Raw genomic sequence first — 23,852 nt, 5'->3', positions numbered from 1 at the left:
GTTGGTTAACGTTACTCCTCGCGGTGAGGTGACGTAAGGTTACGCGCTCCAAATGTCAAATCGCGGCACTTTCAAAGTTAAGGTAGGCTGTTCAGTTCATGTCGGGCTAGCTCGGTACATGTGTAGTTATAATTAATTGAATTAGCAACTTTATGTCTCTACCCAAATTGTGAACTGTATTAAAAGACATGCCGCCATGATGTTACATCCGAAAAACTAGCCTGCCATGGCAATGTAGTTACTTAACGTTGGCTAACAGCTAGCTAGCTACCGCCAAGCAAACGCAGCTAGCTAGCCGACTTTGACAATAGCTACACGTTTGCTAAGTTCAAGCTCAACTGGCAGTAACGTTACACTGACTAAACAGCTTACTACTCATTCTACTACTCTAATGTCAGCCAAATTAACATTGTCACTATTAGTAGACACATGGAAGCGGTTCAGACTATGACTGTTGTGTTTGTCACAGGTGACAGCTAGCTTCAGTACTCCAATATGATGTTCTACACTCAACTCTTCACGTCCAAGCGGGGGCCTCTTGCCAAAATTTGGCTAGCAGCGCACTGGGAAAGGAAACTCACCAAGGCACATGTATTTGACTGCAATCTGGAAACGACCATCAGAGACATAATTTCGCCTAAGGTAAAACTTCATGAAAAATCCATCCTCAAAACTTATAATTTTACAACTTACATCTAAGGTATGAATGCTGTCTGAGATGTATGTGTGATCTTTGTAGATGAAAATTGGTTTGCGGACATCTGGTCATCTGCTCATTGGTGTGGTCAGGATCTACTCCAGAAAAGCAAAATATCTCCTTGCAGACTGCAATGATGCCCTGGTTAAAATTAAAATGGCATTCAGGCCAGGTAACGTTCCGTTTGTTATGTAAGTGTCAACAATTATTTAAATTCTAGTGACAAATAAAGGCACCTCGGGGTTTGACAGGGCTGTGATGTTGAATGGCTGTGCAAAGGTAAGGAATGCGAACTAAGGCCAAGTGGATTCATTCACTGAAGGGGAAAAGATAACATTATAAAATACAAAATACTTCATGTGTACATTTAATCAGAGCTGCTGTTTTTGTTTAGTTTATGTGCTTTTCTTGAATAAATGAGGCCAGGACATGTAAAAGCTGACTGCAACTTGGCTTCTCTCACCATTTGATTGCAAGGATAGGATGAAATATGGTGAACCTAATAAACTTGCTGCTGAGTGTAAATACTTTACCTAATGAGGACAACCACCAGAGGGTGACATAGACATAATTACTTACCAACTTATTTTGGAAAGGAAGGTGCTCAATGCAAGAATGTTATATTCATTTATGATTTATCACACAGACTAAACAGTCCCAGAATGTCGGCACACATTTCTGCTGATTTTTTTTTTAACAGACACAGCCAACAAGGAGGTTAAGAAGTTAGCATCTCTGAATTCATACACTGCTATAGCTCAGCTGTCAAGTACTTAAATCATTGGGTGCTGTTCTTACCTCTTCTAGTTGTACATGCAGTGCACATTTGTCTTATTTGCCCTGTTTCACTCTCAACACACCAGGTCAGACAGATATGCCTGTGGAGGGGCTTGAGGCAACACTAAAAGCAATTACCTTAATCGAAGATTTTACTGCCTTCGATGCCCAGCTGCCACACCCAAGGTACCGTTTCTCCTCTTCTCCAACAAATCCCAACTGTCATTTATATACTGCAGGTTTCTTTGACACATGTCATTGAAGATTTAGCAGTTTAGAAGGCACAGTCAGGTTTATGTGTAATACAAAATGTCCAGTCACAGATGGAAAATCAGTATTTTTGAGCTTCTCAAATGGCCATAATTGAAAATGTATGCCTGTTTTAATTTTATTTACAGAGCACCTTTCATACTAGATACTCATCTAGTAGTCTCATTACTGATGTTATATTGTGTTTTGTACTCTGGAAGCACATCACCCACTGGGTCACCCATTGTTTCTTTGTTTATGTTCTCTTGATACTGGGACAGTAACATAGATGTCGTTGACCACTTTTCACTGAACCAGTGTCGATCAGAGGAAATCACTCTGAAAGAGGATTTTGGAAATGGCTTTCTGAACTTGGCAGATTTCGGTAAGTTTGTTTTCATATGTTTCCTGATTTGGTGTGAATTATTGCCATTTGCCTTGTTAGTATTGAGCCTTTTGGCATATTTAGCTTTCAACATTTCCATTAAATTTTTTTTGTATTGTCACAAATCCCATGAAAGTATTTTCTGTGTATCCAAAGTCTGATATAGCTCATTCCTCTGTGCCATAGAGCTCCATTGTTGACCAGAAACGAAAACAACAGAAATGTACAGTTTTCTGAAACAGTTTAGAAATGAAATAAAATATTTGTGACCAGTTTTTAAAGATCTACGTCTGCAGCAGGAATGAATGTGTTAGGGGCTGAGTGCCGCAGACAGGGTAGGGACATCTGAGTGTATTTAGAGACAGACTACTGCATTGTTGTTTTTTGGTCTTTTCATGGATTTATTGACAATAACAAAAATATACGACATCATCAACCTTATCTTTTTAAAACATGGTTTTCTGTGCAGAGCTGACATCTCATACTGACAATTTTTTCCCCTCCTTTTGTGGGCTGTGATGGGTAGGAGATGAGTCCCAGAGGCACCATAATGGGCTACTGGATATGAGCTTCCAGAGCCTGGCTCAACATGGAGACACATTTGGGGATGAGGATAAAGGGTTCGACCTACTAGGTAGTGATTGTGAATTCATCAGGATACTTTTTTGCCATAATAGCCCAAAGAACATCATGCACTGAGAAAAACCAATCCGTGTGTTTTTGACTTGCTTTACTGTTGTTGATAGTGGGCTTTAACCTTTCGCCAACTAGGCCAATACCATGTCAGACTATTATGCATTTTACAACAGTAACAGTTGATGCAGATCAAAAGGCATTAAGGGAAAATTGAAGTTATATGGATAAATTTACCATTTAGTACAATTTGCCAGTCATCTATCATGTGTTTCAATGAAAAGACACGACACATACTGTAAACTCATATAAGGTATCCTGGAACTTGTCCCAGTTTCCCAGTGGTGTTTGCAGTTTGTCTGCAGTTTAAGGGCAATGTCCTGCTCATAAACTGTGAGATATGTGATTTCACAAGTCAACTTCAATTGCACAAGCGCACCATTAGCTTTGGTCCCTGTGAGGCTGGACTGCCTCATTTGGGGGAGGAAGCACAAATTCAACCTGGCCTTCACGTCCTCTGAAGGACCAGTGTTCATGGGCCATGTTTTTGAAGGATCCAGCCTCTGAATTGGGACACAAAGAATAAATAGCATCTGAGACACAGTGTGCTCTGACTGATCAGTAGTTCTTGGTAACCCGTGAGTAATAACCAAATAAGAAAAAGATTCTCCATCATCAGTCATGTAGCTACAGATTGAATAATAAACTCAAATACTAAAACTATCTACTGTAAATCTTTGTCCTTGATATGTCAATGCTTTTTCATCAAAAAATAAGTGACTGACTCTTAATTTTTGATTACCCTGCAGACTTTCTGACAAACTCCAGTGATCACATTGAGTCCACCGACTTCGTCTCAGAAGAGCCTCATAATGAAAATCCAGAGATCGCTACACTCAATTATCAACAAGGTGATAATTCATCAACACCTCCATTTGAACAGTTCAATCATTATCAGTGCTACGCCCGTATTATTTCAACTGGGGTTGTTTGTGCAGATGATGGTTTTGTTTGACAGTACAGTAGCACCAGTGGATACTGTTGATATGCTTTGCTTATCAAAACTTATTTTCAAACTCAAAATAGACTCCATATGTTTTCCAGATGCTGGCATAAGGGAGGTGGAGACCCCAACACTGAATGTGACCACCCTGCTTGCCAATGAGGAGAAGGCCTTCGCCCTTGAACCTGTGGCCATCACTCGTAGGCACAACTCTTCTCAACTGTCTTCCTTCCACTCACAAATGTACTGTATATTATGCAAATATTTGTTGAGATGCTGCCACAAGAGCTGGCATCACCCCCCTGAAACCACCACTGTCATACTTCTGAACATTGCTAAGCACAGAGAGCCAACCCACAGTTGACCTGGTGTCCATTCCTTGTCACGCTAACAGTAGGCTCTTGATACCTCATACAGCAAAACAAGCATTTTTATGACCTTCTACTGTTTATTCTCAGCAAACTTGGAGAAGAAGAGGGGGAAAAGGAAACGCAAGTTGGTTGTGGACCAGACTAAAGAGCTGAGCAATGAATCCATCAGAGACCAGCTTTCTGACTATTCAGATCTGGTCGCCCCTTTGGACATGGCCCCACCAACCCTGCAGCTCATGCAGTGGAAAGAGAGCGGAGGTGCAGACAAACTCTTTGCACAGCCATGTTTCACTGTAGTAGCTCCACAGATGAAGGAGGTAAAAAGATTAAACAAATCCCAGCAATGTTGGTCTTTATCACAAAAACAATATTCCTATCAACAGTGAACGTTAAATTGAAATTACTGCTTTGCAGCTCTTTGCCAGGAGTATTTTCCAGGTGAAATATTCTAATGTGTGTGAGGAGGTTGAGGTGATGCGCCAGGACCGTCAAGAAGGTAGGAACTTGCATATCCAAGCGGTGAGAGAACTAATCTCACTACTTTTAATGTATCACAGAATCAAAATCTGTTTTGTCCTTTTGTTACATGAGATCTGCATTATTATTATTATGTCTTGTATAGATCAGAGGGACATAAGTGCCCTCACTACAGACAACATCAGTGTCGTGGATTCATCAATAGATCCTGAAAAAACACACAACACTGAGCTGACCGTCCTTAATCAACCGGAGAATTACTCAGAGCTCGCACAGGTAAGCATTAGCATGTCAGTTGAAGAGAGGGGATATACATTTTAAAAAGATTTAATTCTTATTCACAATGCCATTTCATGTTTTTTTTTTAACTTTGGTTTATAATCTGTTTATAATCTGTGCTGTGTGTCTGTCAGGATGAAAACAGGTCAGAGTTCACTCAGCCAGAACTTCCATCAGAAGACTCCATGTTCGTCCATCCATCGTTCTTGGAGCAGGAGACTCAGTCAACTTCCCTCCACACTCAGGTGCTTGTGAACACACACACACACACACACACACACACACACACACACACAGTTGCAAATGGAAACGGGACAGGGAATTACACTCTGTTGGACTCCAGATTCTACCAGCCTTATCTTTGAAATGAAAGTGAACTAATGATGGGTGGTTATCTGCAAAAATGGCTGGTACAGTAGACAAGCTACAATCTATCAGCGTTTGCCAGATGGCAGGTGTTAGTTTCTCATGCTGCCTTGGAGACGAGCCCGGCTTCACTGACTGAAATATGGTCCTTTTCTTACCTGCAGTCTATGCTGGACAGCCAGGACTTTGAGGAGAGGAAGATAAGCAGGCGTGCACAGAAGCTTTTGAACGCTCTGAAAGTAAGGACCTAAAAATAAATGTTCAGGTATCAGAATCACACTAACACCAGCTGCCCCATCTTACATATATCTGTTATAGAATATATTCATAACGCCTGCATGTTCATGACACAGGACTGTTGTTTCCATGTGAGGCAGTGTCCCTGCTCTGTTTGACGTTGAATGGCAGGTGGAAATCTATAGTCACAGCGAGCAGGGATTTAAAGTTGAGAAGGCCGGGGCAGGATTAGGGATGATGTTGGGAAATTAAATGTGTGTGTGTGTGTGTGTGTGTGTGTGTGTGTGTGTGTTTGGCAGAGCCAGAGCCAGAGCAACAGTGACACCACATTCAGCCTGGATGCGCTCTGTGAAGGAGGCACTCGCTCGCAGGCTGCAACCACTTTCTTCTGTCTCCTGGTCCTGAAAAAACAGAAAGCCCTTCACCTGCACCAGAGAGCTCCCTATGAGGACATCTTTGCCTCACCTGGACCCAAGTTCTACGATTAGCACAAAACACAAAAAAAACACAGCTTGGGTTCATGAATGAGTCGCAGTCCTGGTTCTACACGATCTGCCTCATGCACATATTTGTGTTACTATGTCGGTTTCCCAGAGTAAAATTACTTTTACTCAAGTAGGTTTCTGGGCTAAAAAGTAAAAACTTTGATTATATGTGTGTGTACTTGTACATACTCTTTTTGCTTGTTCTTTTCATTTGTGAGAAATTGGGATGGTATGAATGAAGGAACATTTTGTCTAAAACTCTTTGTCAGACTGTTTTTATTAGGCCTCGGGCATCAAACTGTATCTGACACCAGATATGGGTTTCACAACCGTAAATATTTTAAGTGATCTGCAAGATCCTTTGCATTTATTTATGTTTTTATTGATATTTCATCTCAGCAGCATCTGATGTTCTGCAGTTATTCTTGTGGTCTTTCAGGACTGAAATTTCCTGCCTGTTCAGTTCATGTTTTACACCAGTTCCTCTTCAATTTATTCTAAACACAGGATTTTAAGATATAAGTTATTGTGAAATTGACATTTAAGCAAATAAGCAAATGTTGCAAATTACTGCTTTAAAGTACAGATATTGTAAATAATTTAATGTTCTCTGTTTCAATATAAATATTTGTTATCTATATGAAACACACACAAGACTGAATATTTACCTGCATACATGTTTCTAGTTTTTAGAAATATTGATTTTATGTTTAGGATATGACACTCAATTCATATCCTGTCATTCTTGTGGTCTAGATATTCAATATTCTTCATATTTTGTTTCCTGCTGCTTGAATCCACAAAACTGAGTCCTCACTTCTGTACAGCCCTGAGCTGTATCCTTGGCAACATATGGGGGTGACTGGTGTTAAATTATACAGTGTTAATAGACTCAAATGGAGGTATATTTATTTATTAGCCTACTTGTACGAATTTTGTTCGAAACAATTTCGTTTTATCGCAGCTTCACACATGATAGTAGGAGGTGAAGGCATAGGAATTACTTTACAAAACTGGAATTCAGACATTCCCATTTCCCACTCGTTCTTGTTGTTCATTATGTAAAAAGTCTCGAGTTTAAGCCATTTAAATATGTGTTTTTCTGAAATTGTAAATATCTGTTAAGGAGACAGTTATGGTACTGTTGATTGTATTAAAACAAATTGATGTGGCTTTAACGTATTTCTGTTTTAAAGGAACAAACTTTGCTGTAACTGTGGCCTGCATTAGTCAGTGAATGGTGCTCTGACACCTTCATCCATCATCTGAAGGTGGTGTACATAGTGTACCAGTCCTGCTGGATACTCATCTTCACCCTCCTTCCCTCCTGCCGGTGCGGGGCTGAATGGGGTTTCTAAAGTAAGATTCACACGTCGACAATATGATCCCAGCCATGAAAACGCAGTCAATAACCACTAATGTGCAGTTAAGTCCTGCCAGATGAAGCATTGTTATCCCCTACTGTCACTTTAAGAAGCACCGATGCAGCAGACGCAGTTGCCTCATTTCATCTCCGGGCTTCATGGCTGCAGGATGGACTCTCATCAGCATCAGCAGCGTCTTTTCTTCCTGTTGCCACCGGGGACTGTTGAGCGACCATCAAGTCTGGCGGGAACCGAGGCTTTTCTACGATGCCCAACTTCTACCTGCCGAAATGGTAGCGTTTCATGTAGCACTGTTGGTGCAGGCTGTGTCGGTCTTTCGTGTGTCTGTAGCCAGCAGAAACGTTTTGTTTTGAGACTCAGACAGCCGGTAACATCCTCGTTAAGTAACCGAATGTAGGACACAGCTGGGACTTTGTTAGTCAGCTGTTTCCACCAGGCTGCGTTTTTCCTGTATGGGAAGTACCTGCTGGGGTGTGCTGTTTAGAGACCCCCGTGTAGTCATCAGGATGAGACTTTTTAGCTTTCTTTTTGTTTCCTGCTGATATCATCATCCCACCAGACCTGCCTGCTTATCTAACACTGCTTTAGTGTAGGAGACAGATGTGGGGAAAAATCCTGCGATTTAATACCATAATGATTATTCAAGGACAAAACGCAACATCCCCAACATTCATCATCATCGTCACCATCATCATCACATCTCTATGTCTAAATGTCTGCTTTAAGTGCAGTTTCCTCCAGCTGCTGTGTGCTGCTCGCCTCCACAGTCAACACTGATACTCACACTTACGTAAGATGATTGCGTATTTCTCACCAATAACGTGCTCGCCACTTGTTGCGCAGACAGAAGAGAGGGAGGTGAGATTTCCTGCCTCGTTGTCCTAGAATTTAAATATAGGGCTTAATGGATACGCTTGTGTTTCTTTCAGACTGCTTTTCGTCGTCAGCAGAGTTGGAGGTGTGTTGTGTCTGCAGCCATGACAGGGATTTATCCGACAGCAGGTTCACAGAGCTGCATGAAGACAGACACTTCTGAAGAAAGATGAGAACATTTTGTCCTCATCTTAGATTTTTGCTGTGAGACATGAGTTAAGCTTGTGACCCAAACTACCTGATATTGAGAAAAAATACTGTTACTCTCAAGAGTGTAGCTACCATTGAGGTGAGGTCATGTCCTCTGTGTTTTCTCTGTCTAGTTTACATTCTGCAATTTAAAAACATTGACATGCTAATTCCAGTTTAGACCTACATTTAACAGCTTTTTTTACGGCAACAAAATATAAGTGAATAAAGGGCTAGGGTAAGGTTTTTTCATTGAATCATTTATATCAAACTGCTCAATGCATCAGAGTTTAATACAATACAAAAAGATTTACCTAAATAGAATATAGTCTAAAGTTAAAGTAATGGGATAAAGAAATATCTGATCAAAGAATATATAAATAGGCCTATAAATCTGACCAAGCATTCGATACCAACTTTCAATATGTGAGTCTTTGTGATACCCGATCCCTCAGATGCTTTTCGGTCGGAAGTTAGAATATACAGAGTTTTCATACCAAGCTGTAAAAGACAATATTGAACAGTTAGCTGAATAAATGAAATGTGAAAGGTCCAGATAATTAAAGGTACCCTACATTTTGGGGTTACTTTAACTCATGACTTCTACTTAGACTCCTGTACTTATGGGAACACAATGAGCCTAAATCATACATTAATCCACCCCTGCCTTATTAACGGTAATGGAAAATTCTTTATTCGCCGTGGACAGGAAATGACCACGCTGACCATCTCGACTACCAGCCGCCAAATGTCCAATCTTCCTTGTTTTTGCCCAGTTAATGTGAAGGTTTATCATGTTTATCTGCAGCTCTGCAGACAGGGAGGACACAGCTCAGAGAGAGGCAGCTGCACTGACTGTGAACTCACTGTGTCCCCTTTGTGTCAGCACAGAAAGGAGGCTTTATTTGCTGCTGGCCTAGACTGTTTTTTTTAATTAGGGTTAGGGTTAGACTATTGTCACTGACTTCCAGGGAAGAAGCACATAATAACCACACACACCATGCCACAAGTTGGAGGGAATTTTTTCTTTGCACTGGGATTCATTTTCCTTCCGTTGTTTTGGGATATTAGTGATTTAGACCCTCCTGAGCTGATTTGCCTCTAACGTGTTTATGTAACGGTTATTACAGTCCGGCTGTGAGGGCTCCTAGCGTCCCTCTCTAGAGACAGCAGTGGAGAGGTTGGAGGTTCCTTGCACATCCATGTCTCTCACTCCGAGTAGAAAGCCCTCCTCAGGTCAGCGCAGGTACTGTTGCGTCTTTCTCACCTTTAGTTTTCAGAATGATGCAAAAGATCTGACATATTTGGTATTGTGGCTTCTCGCTGTATTGTAAATGGGTGTAATGTGATCTCTCCATTCAAGGCGCTCAGTGGGCACTAGTGGTGGCAGTGGGCGATATTCCCACAGTGATACATCCAGTACCCACACCTACCCGGGTCGGGTTAGGGCACCAGAGGGCAGCCCCACAGCCCGGACGTATCCTAGTACACCCAGGTAAGATATTTATCATAAAACTCTCTGTTAAAAAATTAAAAAATTAAATAAAAACTACTTCTGTAGCTTTGTTCACTGCCTCCACAGCCATGTTCAACGACACTTCCATTTGTACAATGTTGTTGAGTTTTTCTTAACCGGACTCTCAATTTACATATTTTCTCACGTGATGAAACACTTTATGTGAATGACCTTTTCATATCTGTGTGTTGATTCAGGCGTCAGGCAAAGCACACAGCCTGCAGCGACAACCATGGGATCAGGCCTCCTACCCCGGAGCAGTACCTTACACCTCTGCAACAGAAGGAGGTGTGCATACGACATCTGCGATCCAGACTGAGGGACAATGTAGAGAGACTACAACACAGGTGAGTCCTTCATCTCTAAACTACCATGCTTAGTTTCTCTAAATGAGAAGCAACTCTGCAAAGTAAATCTGCTTTTTATTTATCCTTTATGCTTTATCAGAGACTGTGAAATAGATGAGTTGAGGACCCAACTGTACAGGATGCAGGAGGACTGGATAGAGGAGGAATGTCACCGTGTGGAGGCCCAGTTAGCCCTGAAAGAGGCCCGCAAAGAGATCCAGCACCTTCACGAGGTGGTTGAGTCAGTGAGGTCCAACCTGAGTGTCCATGAACAAGAACCCCATGACCACAAGCCATACTCAGGGTTACAAGGAGCTCGGCCAGGGGGGAAGTCTCGCTCCTGTGGCTGTTCCCCAGCCAGCACTTTGAGCCGCAACACCACCCACACCCGACTGAGCAGCGAGGCTCTGCAGCTGGAGCGCAGCTCCAACGCTCCCGAGTCCAGCAGAGCGTCCCGCCCAGCAGGACAAACCCACCTGCTCCTGGAGGCAGCCCTCCTATCAGAGCAGCTGCCAACACAGGCCCACATCCGAGGCCCCCCAACTGTGCCGCGCTCTTCCACCTATGAAAGGCTATGCAGTGGGGGGGCAGTGTTGCCAATCTCACACTCCTGCCACACTCTCAGTAGCAGCTGCAAGTGCAGTGGCCACACCTACCTCCCCCATCATCACTTGTTCCTGCATTTACCTCAGGAGGAGGCCCCGCTAACAGCAACAACAACTGCTGCTGTCCCTGCTACTGATCCTATCCCTACGCCTGCTCCTGCAGCAGAGAAGAAGCCAGAGGTTCGCTCCCAAGCCTGCAGCCCAACCATGACCTGGCTGTGTGAGGAGAGCGGTGCCGAAGAGCTGAGTGTCATTTCTTTAGCCACAGCGGATATCACCCCCTCAGAACCACATCTGTTCCCATCGTTTTTACCTCATGTGTTCCCTCCGGAGCATCCGTACAGTGTAGAGCCGCTGCCCCCCGACAAACCAGAGGAGGTAACACAGACAGCAGAGCCAGCAGAGCCCCACACCTGCCAGCCCCACCCTACAGCTCCACTCCCTGTGAGACAGGACGCTACAGCTCTGGAGATAGAGGAGGACAATGAGGATGAAACTGAAGGTCCAAATGAAGACGGGTATCCCCCTCAGCTCTGCCACTGGAGCCGATACTTCCTTATAGATCTGTTGGCTTTGGCGATGCCAGTGGTCCCCACCATGGCATGGCTGTGTCGTGGGGCGCCACGGGAAGTCTTGCCGGTGTATCATATTGGCTCCCTGCTGAGAGGTTGCTGTGCTGTGGCCCTCCACTCGCTTCGCCGCCGGGGTGCAGGCAGGGGACGCAGGCCTACCAACATGAATGGAACGACACCAATCTGAGACTCTCTGCTCCCTCTGACATGAACAAAACGACTCCCAACCTCTGCAGGCACAGACACAGCAATGCTAACTTTGCTTCATGACATTTTGGTCTTTGCCATGTGTTGAATATCTCCTCCTATAAGATTTTTAGATTTTACATAATGCCCTTGTGATTTTGTGGTCCTGCCTTGCCTTAGAGAACAAAGGATTAGTTGTACGTCATTAAATACTTTCATTACTCAAATATACTTACTGCTTCTGCCTGCAGTTTAAGTGATTTTCTCTTTATTGGGATTTGCATGTAGCCCACAGTCTGGTTGGGTTTTCTTGCTTGAATTAAAAAGGCCCGACCTGGATTTAGATGAGCCATCTTCTGGGTGAAGACATTCAGTTTATTTTATGAAAAGAAGTAGAAGAAAAAATGCCTCCTCTGTTTTCATCATCACGTGTTTAAACAATTTTAACAGGAAATGGGAGAGTCACAGTCAGGGCATTTATTTGGCATCAACAAACAAATTCATTCATTTATTAATTCATAAAAGCATTCATTTTTGTACTTCAGACATTTCCACCCATGAATATATATTATTGAATATGGTTTAAAGGTGTAGGAACTTTTACCTTCTCAAAAAGTAGAGCATGTGCATCGAATCTGGTACTCAGATGCATAAGAGACAGATTATTGATCTTTTGCCAATAAACAAAAACATGGGCATTTAAAACTGTCCAGACATAACTCTAAAAATCAGTTACAATCTATCGATGACCTGAAAATAAAGATGAAATCTGCAGTTTACATCCTAAATGAACATAATGGAGAAAAACACGACACTGTGCTTATAGCTTTTCAGCAGGACGGACATTATAGCAGTCAAGAGTCTGAAGATTTAACAGACAGTAGATCCACACAGCTGAATGAATGAAGGCCTTGGATGAGCAGTTTTGTTTACTGAATTTGTGAAGAGATAACTGTGTTTGATACAGTGATATATTTTCTAATTTTACAAGAAACAAAAGATCTTTGCACAGCTGCAAGTCGAGATTTAACACTTGAAAAGTCATTCTTTGCGTCAGTGTGGGTTGCTTACTTTCATAGCACTGCAGTTTATAATAATGATGTTAAGTATGCATCATCGTGGTTGTGAATACTCATCTTACAAGTGGCCCTTTTGTGTGTCGACTGAAATGGATCAATTGTAACTACAAACTAGGATGTACAGTATGTATGGTTACCGATGTCAGCCTTATTATGCAAAAAAACAAAAAAAGCAATGTTTTAGCTTTCAGGGATCTTTCCAATAAGGTTTCACTAGTTGCTTAATCAATGATTCAGCTTTAGACAGAACAATAGCTGTTAGTGCAAATTCAAACTGGAACATAAAAAGTGTGATTTATCTGTGGTTGGAGAAGCTCATATAGTTATGTTTCTTTAGTTTCTATTTGTTTAGACTTTGGTTCCAGAGCAACTACATTCACTTCATGTTCAAAACTGCTCAATATGTCACTTATACTTCTCCATGTATTTCTTATTGCAAATACATGAAACTAGACCTTCCATCAGCCTGTACTTTACATGCAAAAGCAATGAAATAGTGATTAACTGTACTATAATTGCACAAGAAACAACAGAATATTGCAAATGCCCTGGATGTTTCCTCTCTTCTTGGAAAATAAAAGATGCTTCTATCTGTTTTCTTTTTATTATTATAGTGTGCTGTAATACTATTAAATATTCATTCATAAATCAGTGAGGATGGTATAGCATATTTTAAGGGCATACTAAAGTTAAACAGTGAGATACAATCACCCAAAGGGAAGGAAAATAGCAGTCTGTGTTAAAATTACTCTTTTAATGTGTTGAGAGTAAGGAACAGACCGTTTACAACATCCACAGCTTGTTACACACAATTCCTTCAAATAAACATACTCACAAACCCCAAGATGTGCCTACAAATCCTTGTGGGGGAACTCACCATGCAAGTTTAGAAACCTTTTACCAGGGACCTTATCATTTTTCCCCACAAGACTTTCTTTTGGCAAAAAAAAAAAAAAAAAAAGTTTCACAAGCAATCAACAAGACAAATGATGTCCAGTTGTGAATGTTTCAGCGATAGTCATTTTACTCTTATAAATTAAGAACTGATGCTGCAGTATAGACAAAGAAAATCCTACATCTGCAGAGACCTGTAGGCTGTTCATGGTAATAATGTGCTTGATTCATGAATCCCTGGTTACAATGTATTCCATACTTTTTCTAATTTAACCCAATAACAAGTATCACAAAAAGGTAATTCATAGAAATATCATTGTGTCAAACAACAATTTATTCTTACTTTTTATTCAAGACAATTCATTACCCGCAATCAATACAATTTTTAGTGTAAAAGGCCACAGAGCCACAGGAATGAGATTGATTAAATATTCATGACACCTATCTAAAACCTGGTCCTGATGGCAGACACATTTTGTCGATTTTAAGTCAAATAAAAAACAAAACATCACCATAAAAATACATAGCAGAATATGACAAAATACATGGGGTGGGGTGGCCTATGACTTATTACTGTATGGAATCTAAAGTATAGTATGGAGGATAAAGTTTTAAAGCAAGTGACAGAACACAATTTGTATCTAAATGGAGAGGAGAGTGAACTCGTGAAGCTATAGACATAGGTCCTATGCAGGGATCAAGAGCAGGAATCATCTGTTAACATTTCTCCTCCATGTTCCCGAGATAGGAGTCAACCTGCAGTGAAAAGAGAAAGGGTCTTCAGTGCTGCGATTAAGGAGGAGAGGCAAAACGGGATTACAGGATGTGGGGAATAAAGCTTGTTATGCACATACCATCTAATCTCTAAACATCAGTGGGTTAAGGATAAATGCAGGCTTTATAGTTGAGTTGCAACATAACTACCTCCATCTACACAGTATATGATGCACGAAATCATAACTTCTCACCCTGAAAATTTGAGTGGAATTACAAACAAAGTGAGTGCACAAGTTTCAGGCTTCCAGACTGATCAGCTCCACGTCGAAGGTGAGAGTGGCGTTTGGTGGGATGATCCCTGGGTGCCCTTTGCTGCCGTAGGCAAAGTCCGGTGAGCAAATCAGCTTTGCCCGCTGACCTACACTCATCTGTGGAGGAGATGGAAAAGGTGCTTGTATTGCTGTTGATGTTAAATTAAGTAATACACACAAAAGTTAACATTTATATGACAACGTGCATGATAAAGCGTATATAATGACCACTATTATGATATTTAGAGTTGACAGTTCCAGCTCCTCACCTGGGCTACTCCTTCTTCCCAACCACGAATAACCTCCTGGTGTCCAATCTTGAATTTGAACGGCTTCCCCCGGGACCTCGAAGAGTCAAACACTTTCCCATCTGCCAGTGTGCCTGATTAAAAACCAAGAGAGCTGGTCAGTAATCAGCTTCGGTTGTTGATGAGTCCCACTTTTCTATGCTAAGCAGCCTTCTAACGGTATCTGAGAGCCAAGCGCTAGCAAGCGTTAGCATCACGGGGCCGGTTAGCCTACTTTAGGTGGCTGACTGACAGCGGCTACGGTACCGTTAACTCGACTCCAGTCCTTCTAATAACGACAACACAGGTCAATTTATATTACTGAGTAAATAACACAAATCAGCGAGGGAGTGTCCGGCTTTAACATCGCCTTAGCTAATGTTAGCCACACAGCAACAAGCAATGTGTTATACAGGGAACTGAAGACTAGCTGCAATGCTAGCCAGCTAAAGCAGCAACAGACAACCAGTCGCTATCAGCTAAAATAGTTCACCGTTTCTATTTGGTCCCCCATTCCACGCAAACAACGGGCTTTCACGCCACTAACGACTAGCGTTAACGGGGTGCGCGTAGTTAACAATGGCTCAAACGAGAACATTTTGCGTGCAGTGTTTTAGCTCCATTCAGTAGCCTCGACACTCACCGACATAGTGCACCACGACGCGCTGCCCCTTCTTCGGAAATGTCTGTCCTGAAAATAGGAGAAAATACAGAAAGCGTGTGTAATAATGAAGCATACACTCCTGTGAAGGAAATGAAAGTAATACGCTGTGAAACAAGGCCGATTATTCCCACCGTCGCCCGGAGTTATGGTCTCAATTTCTACTCCCATTTTCGCTCTTCGGTAACCTTCCTCTCGACCACCCTACAATGCGAGCGGAAGCAGGAGGCAGGGGCGGCCTGTTGCCGAGCGGGTGGGCATAGATGGGGAAGAAACGCACCAATTGACCATCGAGGCATTATTATTATTAATATTATTATTATATGAAGTGCTATCTTATTTGGAAACTTCAACATAAACAAGCAAGCCTATTATTAAGTGTGTGACATTATGACAAAAATCTGACTATAACAGATTAATAATTGATAACATTGTGAAGATCTTCATACCAACGTCTGATTGCTAAATGTTCGCTGAGTAACATTATTTGAGGGGCTTCTGGGGACGTCATACTGCAAACTGTCAGGAAAACCACAATAATAATTTTATTTAAAATAAAAAGGCACAATTCTATGTCTGTGAGCATGGAAGGGTTACTGAACTGGCCCAGGGGCCCAGGGGCCCAAGGACTCAGGAGGCCTTTGGGCCAGGCCCTCTTTTTGGAGTGATTGTTAACATTTTTTGTTGAAAAATAACTACAAAAAGACTCAAACTGACTACAAAGAGATGCAAAATGGCCACAAAGAGACTCAAAATGACTAAAGAGAGATGCAAAACAACTACAAAAACACTCAAAATGGTCACAAATAAACGCAACATGACCACAAAGAGACTCAAAACAACTACTGTTTAAATTAACTGTTGCACCTCTCAGATGACCTTCAACTACATGTTACCTATGTTTTTGGGAACGATGCAGGAGCAAGCTGTGTGATCATCCAATACAATGTAGAACACATGGATGTTGTCTGAAGGTAATGAGAGAATCTCATGTATCACGTCTGTACTGTATGTGTGCATAATGTATCGGACACATGCATTGGGACACAGCCTATTATTTCAATGACACATCCATCAAGCTGCCAGTTTTATTTTTTAACTGTGTTGCTTCATGTATGATGATGGCTAATGAAAATGTACCAATGAAGTTATTTTTTTGAGAAAGCACAGGGGCAGAAATTTTGCAGAGGAGTGTGAATGTAAGCCTAGAAAATGTACGAACATAGTGTTAAAAATAGAGCTCTTCATGCAACTTTCAGGCATGTAGGGCAAACATTGACAACAAGAGTCGGCTACTTACAATTCAGATGCCACTATAAATTCAAAAGGCAACAACAATTGAAAGAGGAAGACTGTCGAGACATATTTGATGCCATTTAAAAAAGCAGCCTCAAAATACTGGAGGGAATATTCATGGGAATTATTCACAGCAACACAGTCAACATTTAAAGGCCCAATCTGTAATCTTTTAAGAATATTCATACAATACATTCAAAATGGTCCAACATTTTGGGAAATGATGAGAAGATCGATACCACTGTCATTTCTGTACATTAAATATGAAGCAAGACGAAGTGGGTACTTAGCTTAGCTTAGCTTAGCTTAAAGACTGAGCACCGGGACACGGCAAGCCTTGCCATGTCCAAAGTTGAAAAAATCTGCCTACCAGCACCTCCCCATTTGACTAATTAACACATTATATTGTATCTCTTCAATCCATACACAAAAACCACATGTTATGGTTTTACAGGGAGTTATGTTCTGTTACCTAGCAACCCCACAGTGACGACAAGCACCCAACTTCTTGTAAAACAGCAACTTGTCCTTTTCTACACTTCAGTTTTTGTACAGATTATGTTAATTAATGAACTGTAGAGGCGCAGGAAGCCTGTGTTTGTTGCCTTCAGACTGAGCCAGGCTAGCTGTTTCCCCGTTTCAAGTCTTTATGCTTAGCTAAGCTAACCAGCTGCTGGCTGTAGTTTCATATTATGTTGCAGACGCAAACGCTCTGCAAGAAAGTACAAAAGCATATCTCCCAAAATGTCGAACTATCGCTTCAAGGTATCTGACTACACCCAGGACACTTTGGCTCTAACATTTGACCTGCTAGAGAAAGATCCAGGGTCATTCTCAGGAAACTGTCTGCCTAACTGATCTTCTCCTGAGTGCTGGTATGGACTGAGTCTCTGCTTATGATGCTGAGGATTTACATTTGACTGGACAACAGATTTAGGCCTGCTGTATTTCCCAGAAGGGCTCTTTGAAACATTTGAAAGGACAGATGATTTGACTGAGCATTTTCTATCATGATTGTAACAACACGGTGAGGAATTTGACTTTGTGTTATGATGTGAGGTTGATGTCACATCAGCATGGGGCTGCTGCAGGATTGTTGGCTGCTCTGCGTTTTCTCTCGGGTCTGATGGGGCTGATGTAGCTTCTGGGCTGGATGAAGAATAAAAAGAAAAATAATAATTAACTGCCATACAATTTAAACACATATGTATGTTACTATAAACTTGTTTTTAGCTGACATATTTAGTAATCTGATTAGATTTTAGTGCTCTTTTTGAAAACTGTTCTATGATAATAGACGTAGTTATTAATATATTATTATAAGGAAGATGTGTTGCAAGGAGTTTTCAGAGAAATGTAAATTTTAATGTCCCTAGAGACCTATGATGTTAATCATGAAAGAATGAGAACAGTCGTTGCAGCATGTTACTTAACTAGACTTAGTTTGACATTTTGGGAAATACGATACCACTCCCATGTCTGTGCATTAACTAAGCTAGAGCCGGGAGACAGTTAGCTTAGCTTAGCATGGCCTGAAAGCAGGGCAAACAGCTAGTCTGGGTGCGAAGAAAAATAAAACGCCTCTAATCTCACTAATTTGCGATATCTCATGTATACGTATATATAATATATATATATAACAACACTATGAGAGCAGTGAGAGTGAACCAAAACAGAAAAGTTGTGGGCTCCATTATAGCCGCTTTAAAGATGACATGTCTGGAACCATTAGTGGCTTCATCTCCTGAGAGGATAATTCACCCAAAAAGCCACTTACTGAACTGTGGTCAGTTGTTCCCGGGGCTGCCTCTCATTTATTGGGTAGGAGTGAAAAAACACCATCCCGATCAGCAGAAGTGCGATGGGAACTGGTGAGAACAGCACAATCAGAGCCGTCACCACTCCGTCACCATGGCTACAAGCACCCGCTCTGTAGCCCACGAACCTGCAGACAGAGAGAGAACAAAATGTGACACACCGACAGATGAACACACATAACACATAAAGTGAGTGGAAGATTGACTCACTGTAACGTCAAGGTGGAGATGCCGACAGACAGGCCTCCCGCCAGCTTACTGCAGAAGGCATAACAGGAGAAAAACAGAGGTTCCAGGTCCTTGCTGGAGGGATGTCTCACGCCAAAGTCCTCCACCACATCTGGGAGCATAGACCTGTAGTAGATACGCCACAAGCTGACACATATCAAAACCACATGTCTATTTAGATGAGGAGAACTAACCAGTCAACAAGACAGATTGTTGCTTGAATATTCACCCGTGGCCAGGGTTAGGTAGAGGCGATGTGAATGATTCATGCGCACCGCATTCAGTTTTGATGTTGATTAGATCTGACAGGGGCGTTGGAACTTTGTGTCCCAGCCGGGAACTGACTCACCAGGGTAGCAAGAATATGGTCGCCACGCTGAATCCCATCAGAATGCACATAGTCATGAAGACTGGCAGGTTACTGGGAACACAGGCGACTATAACCACTGCTGGGATGAAGAGCTGAGAGAGACAATAAACAGACCTCACAGGTAAGATCGAACGTGTGGAGAATTATATAATATGTGGGATTTCTTACTGATAGTCCGATGAAAACTGTGGCCTTTTTTCCTATTCTCAGAAGAACTGTCTGCCACAGAGGAACTGCTATTGAGGCAGAAGCCTGTGGAAATATTGAGACAGTGTCATTTGAAATAAAAAATGTCTCTTAGTCTTTTAATCATGCAATTTGTGCCATCCTTAGAATAAATGTTGCATTTATACAGTCAACATCTTGGTGAAGAGTGTGTGATTCTAGTTAGTTGCATCTTACCAGTAGAACCAGTAGGAGGTGCTGGAACTGGGCTCCCAGCCCAGCTGCATGACTGCAAAAAAGTGCAAAGTTACCCAAGGACATCTGAGATATGGGACAAAAAGTAAAAATATATTATGCCTCGATAACCCTTAAGTACATGCATGACTTTTAAAAGCACAAAACCAAATTAAAAAAATGGATTTATAGCTTATGAATCTCTGTGTGCTTCATCAGAAGTTTAGAGGACTGCAACGCAGCCACCACGAGCTCAAACTGTACCTGAAATGCAAGAGCACTGAACACAAAGCCAAGCACCAGTCGTTGGTAAGGGACGTGGCATATCAGCATCTTCAGCGAGGTCAGATAGGATGGTCGCACTTTGTCATCAGAGCAGAGAGGGGCTGAAACCGAAGTGAGATGTCAAGGAAGAGAGTGAAATACCAGAAATATATACACAATTCAAGATGGACTTTAGCTTAAGGGTATACAAGGCTCTCGCAATGGAAGAGAGTCATCTTAATTTTCCTGCAGGACCTTTAAACTTTTTGTTATAACAGATGAGTCAGGTTTTCTGATTGACATGTTGGCCGTTGACCATTGGCAACTTGAACTGAACTGAATGACTCACCTCGCTGCTCCTTCACCCCCAGGAAGAGAATCAGGCTGCAGAGGAAAAATAAGGCACCCATGACCAGAGCTGAGGTCAGGAAAGCCTTTTGCTGGGAGCAAAAACATTCATCAAACGTTTTAAGAAATAAAGCACAATTATGCTGCCAAGAAACACTAGTAAACAGTCCTTCCTGCTTACATTTTGCATTATTATTGCAGTTATATAATCTTCATATGTTTGGGATAACTTTGCCTTTAGATCCTGTCAAGTTATTCCACTTCAAAGTATTGTTTTATAGCATTATTATCAATCACTTTCCTGATTATTAGTGATCATTTCAACTTTGCATTCTTGCTGAGATTTAGATGAGAAGATTGATACCTCTCTTGAAGTTGTGGCTACTCTTACTGTAGCTAGAGATGGTTAGCTTATTAGCATAAACATGTATTTGCATAAAAACTAAAAGCAGCTAGCCTGACCCTGTTTGTAGGTACCAAAATCAGCCTACCAGCACTCAGTTTTTGTACAAATTAAACAAACAAGATACAGTATGTTAATTAGTGAGCTTTAGAGGTGCTGGTAGGTGGGTTTTGACAGACAGAGCCAGACTAGCTGCTCTAGTTTTTATGCTAGGCTAAGCTAACCGTCTCGGCTCCAGCTTTATATTCAGTGGTATTGATCTTCTCATCTAACTCTCGGCAAAAATATGAATATTCCCTAAAGTACTGAACTATTCCTTTAGTCTGACATAACCCCCCTTTATTACTTCCTACTTTAAATGAACTGTAATGGTTTGTTTTTGCAAATACACTTTGGTTATCTATAATTCCATTAAATCTAATGTGTTTCTCCTCAACATTGTGAGAACACACACACACACACACACACACACAGATGAACACACAACAATGTCTATGTTGAGCTAAGAACAGCTAATTACAGAGTAACAAGATATCCCTGGGACAATGTGAGTACAATGCCAAAGCAGAGCTACTTGGCTGCTAAAGAAATATGAGTGTTATCTCAACTAGAGTGACCGCCACTTTTATTTAACACTTTAAGCGCAGTATCTACCGTTTCCTTAAGGGATGCAGTTTGCGGTGAATATGTGGTTTGAGGTGTTTCGTGGTCCAGATGTTGACAGGCCTCTTGCTTTTCTGTGTTGTACACGGCTACAACTTGACCCTGAATTACAGAAGCCAACAGCATCGCCACCATCTCCACACTCATCCCTGCCAAAGAAGGACAGGGAGGGAGATAAGGAGTGTGAGGGAAATCCTGGTCCACATTTAATTTAGCCTGACCAGGCAATAAGGATGTGAGATGAGAGAAAGTGTTAGTGCTCTCACTGTAGGCCGTGGCAGAGTCTCTGTCTCTGTGATCTCCCCCCAGGAACATGTTGAGTGAGAGGTAAGGAACCTTGTAGCACTGTTAATGGATGACAGGGGAAAACATGACGCCAACTGACAGCACATGAGCGGTGTGAAACTCAGTAGCCATGGCGACAGAGCTTGGAGCAAAATGGCAGCAGCAACAGTGACATGAGAATAGTATGAAATTATGTCACCATGGTGACATGAGGAAGATGCAGGGAAAAAAGGGCAAAAGTAGATTTGAGGCACAAGATTTGTATTTCATAAGCTCATCACGTTTTTTTTTTACTGTAAAATCTTTGAAACTAAAACTGCAGCTGTCAGCTAAATGTTGAAGAGTTAAAAGTAAAATATTCCCCTCTGAAAAGGTGGTGAAGTAGAAGTATAAAGTAACATTTCCACCACTGGGTACCAGATGGGGGAAAGGAGGGAGCCTGTAACACTGACTTACACTCATGATGGTCTCGAACAGGCAGGATGCTGTGAGGAACCACAGCACACTGAGAGCCAGAGACATTGAGCCTCTTGGCACAAACCACAGAAGCAGATAGGACAGGACACCAAACGGAGTGGAAAGGGCCAACCTGTGAGATAAACAACGTTGGCTCTGTTGAATACAGCGCCTAATTCAAGATGAAGTTATGAGTTAAACATGTGGCTCCACCAACCGACCATGGAGTGAGTTTGCCGATGGGCGTCCAGTTACTGCGGCTCACCAGATATCCAACCAAAGGGTCAGTCACGGCGTCCCAGGCCCGACTCACAAATAAAATCATGGAAACATAGGAGGCCTCCATCTGTGAAACACTGAGGTGCTTTATTTTGAAATTCAGCTAAGTACATTGTACCATATAGTAGACATACAGATCTTTTTTTGTAAACTATTTAGGAGGACAACTTTCAGTCTTACCTGCACAACATCCAGAAGAAAAATCTGCATGGAAACACTTATAGCTACTGTGGTTATCTGATATGGGACCCCACCCACAGCATAACACACCTTCCTGGCCAGAGGAATCCCCCCAGACCCCTGTGAAGACCAGCGAGGAGAGCGGACAGGGAGGTGGAAGGAGAGGTTTCTGTTGTCTGTGGTAACAGCTCAAACATCAGCTCAAACATTTCCTTTTTCTCCATTGGTCTGATGCACTTCTGCCAACTGTCACTAACTTCTAATGACTTGTGGTTCTCTTTAGTTCCCACACAACTACAACAGTGAACACACTTGTTGCAGAACATTTAAACATTTCTTCTTCCCAGTGAAGAGAAATCTGATTCTCTTGTGTCAGCTAATTTGAATGAAGTCACATGAAAAGACACACATGTAAATGACATGATATGGAGCAGTAACCAGACTGCCAAAAATATTTACTTTATTTTATTTTCAGTTTAGTGTATCGCCACTTAATGACTGCAGGTTTGAACTTATGATCTCTATGAGCACTTCTTGCCTTTTCTGTTTCTTAAGTGCATCAAAACAATCCAGAAAAAATTGTAACACAGAAGAATTCAAAAATACTAATTTTTAGAAATAATTTTAGCTGAGAAATTACAAATGACTCCGACAAAATCTATTCTGAAAATGTAAATATTTCCCTGTCCTGTTTTGAATATGAATGCAAAAGGAGAAACTTACCCTCTGCTGACCCTCGCTGCATGCGTTTCTGTCCACAGTCTGTTTTAATAACTGCTTCTTTAATGTCTGCACACGATTTGTAAAATTCTTGAGACAACTCATTCTTTAAAGTAAGGAAGAATAACGCCACATGCGGACCGTCAGTCGCAACCTTCCACTGTGTGCATTAGACAACAGCTCTCTGCACGGACTCACAGTTTAAGTCCCACTTGTTTGACACTGGAATCTGGTTGAACAACTCTGAGGAGCTCTGATCCAGCCCACCTGCTCATATATACAGTTGTTCCTTGACATAACATGCTTCATTAACGAGGAATATTAATCATAATTTTACTGTGTTTGGCTGTTTTAAACACCACATATATATATATGTACTCTAAAGATGAGTTGAGATTAAAGGATATATTGAATGGATGGATGGACAGATAGATGCTGCATTTGGTTTTCCATTTTTAAAATCTAGTTCGGTGCTTTTCAAAGTCATGCATGTATTTCATGTTTTTCAAAGCATGTTATAATTTTACTTTTTGTCCCACGTCTGTTTTATGGGAGCCCAGTTC

General features: G+C 41.6%; 4 protein-coding genes across 4 annotated transcripts; 2 read left to right on the top strand and 2 right to left on the bottom strand.

Moving 5' to 3' along the window:
- The first annotated feature begins 495 nt into the window (after positions 1 to 495).
- On the top strand, positions 496 to 5,962 carry rad21l1 (RAD21 cohesin complex component like 1). The gene is made up of 13 exons (XM_070911142.1): positions 496 to 642; positions 740 to 869; positions 1,561 to 1,660; positions 2,005 to 2,108; positions 2,635 to 2,742; positions 3,551 to 3,652; positions 3,828 to 3,944; positions 4,203 to 4,432; positions 4,530 to 4,611; positions 4,738 to 4,868; positions 5,006 to 5,116; positions 5,402 to 5,476; positions 5,780 to 5,962. The coding sequence occupies exons 1-13, from the start codon at positions 496 to 498 to the stop codon at positions 5,960 to 5,962; spliced, it is 1,620 nt and encodes a 539-aa protein (XP_070767243.1).
- A 3,646-nt stretch (positions 5,963 to 9,608) lies between these two features.
- Positions 9,609 to 11,633, top strand: LOC139289555 (syntaphilin). The gene is made up of 4 exons (XM_070911181.1): positions 9,609 to 9,652; positions 9,770 to 9,901; positions 10,120 to 10,269; positions 10,370 to 11,633. Exons 1-4 carry the CDS (start codon positions 9,609 to 9,611, stop codon positions 11,631 to 11,633), a joined length of 1,590 nt encoding a protein of 529 aa, XP_070767282.1.
- A 1,813-nt stretch (positions 11,634 to 13,446) lies between these two features.
- Positions 13,447 to 15,784, bottom strand: LOC139288773 (peptidyl-prolyl cis-trans isomerase FKBP1A-like). The gene is made up of 5 exons (XM_070910180.1): positions 15,716 to 15,784; positions 15,564 to 15,611; positions 14,903 to 15,015; positions 14,574 to 14,750; positions 13,447 to 14,361 (listed from the first exon to the last, which is right to left on the bottom strand). Exons 1-4 carry the CDS (start codon positions 15,750 to 15,752, stop codon positions 14,619 to 14,621), a joined length of 330 nt encoding a protein of 109 aa, XP_070766281.1. The 5' UTR covers positions 15,753 to 15,784; the 3' UTR covers positions 13,447 to 14,361; positions 14,574 to 14,618.
- A 1,866-nt stretch (positions 15,785 to 17,650) lies between these two features.
- On the bottom strand, positions 17,651 to 23,394 carry mfsd2al2 (major facilitator superfamily domain containing 2a-like 2). Its single transcript, XM_070910997.1, has 14 exons — positions 23,293 to 23,394; positions 22,570 to 22,689; positions 22,332 to 22,456; positions 22,111 to 22,243; positions 21,636 to 21,714; positions 21,361 to 21,518; positions 20,305 to 20,395; positions 19,956 to 20,077; positions 19,695 to 19,778; positions 19,461 to 19,544; positions 19,272 to 19,384; positions 18,905 to 19,048; positions 18,655 to 18,822; positions 17,651 to 18,026 (listed from the first exon to the last, which is right to left on the bottom strand). Exons 1-14 carry the CDS (start codon positions 23,392 to 23,394, stop codon positions 17,651 to 17,653), a joined length of 1,899 nt encoding a protein of 632 aa, XP_070767098.1.
- Positions 23,395 to 23,852: the final 458 nt, after the last annotated feature.

The sequence above is a fragment of the Enoplosus armatus genome, chromosome 8 (genome assembly GCF_043641665.1).
Source record: "Enoplosus armatus isolate fEnoArm2 chromosome 8, fEnoArm2.hap1, whole genome shotgun sequence".
Taxonomy (NCBI): Eukaryota; Metazoa; Chordata; class Actinopteri; order Centrarchiformes; family Enoplosidae; genus Enoplosus; species Enoplosus armatus.
Note: the sequence above shows the minus strand (reverse complement) of the source record. Positions and strands in the feature narration are given on the sequence as shown.

Bases quoted from the DNA above. Each gene is read 5' to 3' on its own strand.
- mfsd2al2 (XM_070910997.1), bottom strand. From the start codon at position 23,394: ATGAGTTGTCTCAAGAATTTTACAAATCGTGTGCAGACATTAAAGAAG. The intron at 22,457-22,569 runs GTAAGACTGAAA...AGTGTTTCACAG, and splicing joins TTCTTCTGGATGTTGTGCAG to ATGGAGGCCTCCTATGTTTC. The intron at 19,545-19,694 runs GTAAGATGCAAC...ATATTTCCACAG, and splicing joins ACCTCCTACTGGTTCTACTG to GCTTCTGCCTCAATAGCAGT.
- rad21l1 (XM_070911142.1), top strand. From the start codon at position 496: ATGATGTTCTACACTCAACTCTTCACGTCCAAGCGGGGGCCTCTTGCC. The intron at 870-1,560 runs GTAACGTTCCGT...TCAACACACCAG, and splicing joins TAAAATGGCATTCAGGCCAG to GTCAGACAGATATGCCTGTG. The intron at 1,661-2,004 runs GTACCGTTTCTC...ATACTGGGACAG, and splicing joins GCCCAGCTGCCACACCCAAG to TAACATAGATGTCGTTGACC.
- LOC139288773 (XM_070910180.1), bottom strand. From the start codon at position 15,752: ATGGGAGTAGAAATTGAGACCATAACTCCGGGCGACG. The intron at 15,016-15,563 runs GTGAGTGTCGAG...GTTTTTAATCAG, and splicing joins CGTCGTGGTGCACTATGTCG to GCACACTGGCAGATGGGAAA. The intron at 14,751-14,902 runs GTGAGGAGCTGG...TCTCCTCCACAG, and splicing joins GGGAAGAAGGAGTAGCCCAG to ATGAGTGTAGGTCAGCGGGC.
- LOC139289555 (XM_070911181.1), top strand. From the start codon at position 9,609: ATGTCTCTCACTCCGAGTAGAAAGCCCTCCTCAGGTCAGCGCAG. The intron at 9,902-10,119 runs GTAAGATATTTA...GTGTTGATTCAG, and splicing joins ACGTATCCTAGTACACCCAG to GCGTCAGGCAAAGCACACAG. The intron at 10,270-10,369 runs GTGAGTCCTTCA...ATGCTTTATCAG, and splicing joins GTAGAGAGACTACAACACAG to AGACTGTGAAATAGATGAGT.